At 41.8% G+C, this 1,680-nt stretch overlaps 1 protein-coding gene across 1 annotated transcript in view; it reads left to right on the forward strand.

Annotated features, from left to right (window-relative positions):
* The window catches only part of cracr2ab (calcium release activated channel regulator 2Ab), a gene marked incomplete in the record, with an annotated part of 8,692 nt that overhangs the window by 3,015 nt on the left and 3,997 nt on the right, over window positions 1-1,680 (forward strand). The window contains 3 exon segments of the mRNA XM_014004167.1: window positions 497-686; window positions 787-933; window positions 1,405-1,495. Of these exon segments, the coding sequence (XP_013859621.1) occupies window positions 497-686; window positions 787-933; window positions 1,405-1,495 (428 nt within the window).

Consider the following 1,680-nt stretch of genomic DNA (forward strand, 5'->3'; position numbering starts at 1 on the left):
ACATCTGGTGAAAATTTCATGTCATTAGCACCTCTAGTAATATATTTACTGAGAAAAATGTTGACGTGTTCAATACTTATTTTACCCGCTGTATATCTGTTCTACCTTGACACTGTCCAGTAATTATATGTGTGTTGTGTATATTGAAGAGCACTGTACTGAATGATTCAATTCAGATACATGTATTGTTGCACCCCGACTAAACATGTTTATGTCTATGCTAGGACAGCGAGGATGTTTGGCAGAATATTTCAGTTTTTTATTAGCCTTCTTGCCAATAAATCTCACATCATCTAGAGTCTGTTTATTTCCTGTTGACTGCTGCCATGTTTTGAYAGGAAAATACATGCGTGGGTTGAGKATTTGAGTAGCTCCCATGAACAACGTGCCAAATCTTCAATACCAAATGCCAGTTAATGACAGTTAATTCTGCTTTTGAGCTTTTTGCATCTCAGGTGCATCTTAGCCAGTTCTGCCTGGTTTTTGTGTTCTTTAGGTCAGTTTCTTCACGGGCGGAGAATCTCCATAACCGAGGACCAAAATCCCACCCTGCAGCCCGTCTTCAAAGCAAAGGAAGCTCTTTACCAAAGCCAGTGGGATGCCGAGCTGTCAGCAGTGGAAGATGAGGAGGAGAGGCACTTCAGCATGCTGCTGGACAGTCTGGGGGCCAGTAACGTGTTTGAGGAGTGAGTCAGAAACTTTGCAGTGTCTAAACGARCCTCCTTCGGCTCAGATGAATTTACCAAATTGGCCTTTTACTGTCTCGTTCTTGTCCCTTTGGTCCAGTCCAGGTGAGGTGCGCAGCCTGTGGGCCGAGCTCAGGAGAGAYGAGCCTCACCTCCTGTCCAACTTTGAGGAGTTCCTGGCCAGAATAACTCACCAGATTAAAGAGGCCTACCAGGAAAAGAAGGAGATGGAGAGTGCTCTGCAGAGGTATCGTGACCGAGGCACTTAAAGCAACTGAAACAATCCAGTAGCAACATGACAGAGACTTCTAATCTGGACTCACTGAATTATAACATCTACTGATGTGGAGATAAAGTCATATTTCTAAATACACAATTAAAAAATAAGCTAAATACTCTACTGTGATTAGAGATTGTCAAACTGCAGACGTATTTGCAAACAAAAACATCAACAGGTTATGAAATTGTAGCTTTTCCTTTTTTTTTGCACTTTGCTAATTAGCTGTTTAGGTCTTTCATTGAAGGAATGTAAATCCCAATGTACAGCTCGAGTATTTAAGAGGTTATCCGCTGCTGTTTGGTTTGCATATTTGTTCGTTTTTTTTCCCGATTTAATTTCTAGGATTTACAGAGGGAGTCGTATGTTGTGTCTAAACAGCAACAGTTGTTTGTTCCGCTGTTCATGGACTTAGTCGTTTGTCGGTTTTCTTTTGAGCAGGAAGGCTGCGACACACGACGACGAGATCCGTCATTTGTACGAAGAGATGGAGGCACAGATTAAAAACGAGAAGGACAGACTTCTGCTACAGGTGCTTTGCTGGACTTACAGTAGATCTGTGAAGAATTAGAATTAAACATGATTATTACTTCTTTTTTTTTTACTTTCAGTGGTTCTTTGGTGTGTATGATTTGGAGAGGGGGTGTTTAACCTCTATTCTGTGTGTGTGTGTGTGTGTGTGTGTGTGTGTGTGTGTGTGTGTGTGTGTGTGTGTGT

Source organism: Austrofundulus limnaeus, unplaced genomic scaffold (assembly GCF_001266775.1).
Source record: "Austrofundulus limnaeus strain Quisiro unplaced genomic scaffold, Austrofundulus_limnaeus-1.0 Scaffold22, whole genome shotgun sequence".
Lineage (NCBI taxonomy): Eukaryota > Metazoa > Chordata > Actinopteri > Cyprinodontiformes > Rivulidae > Austrofundulus > Austrofundulus limnaeus.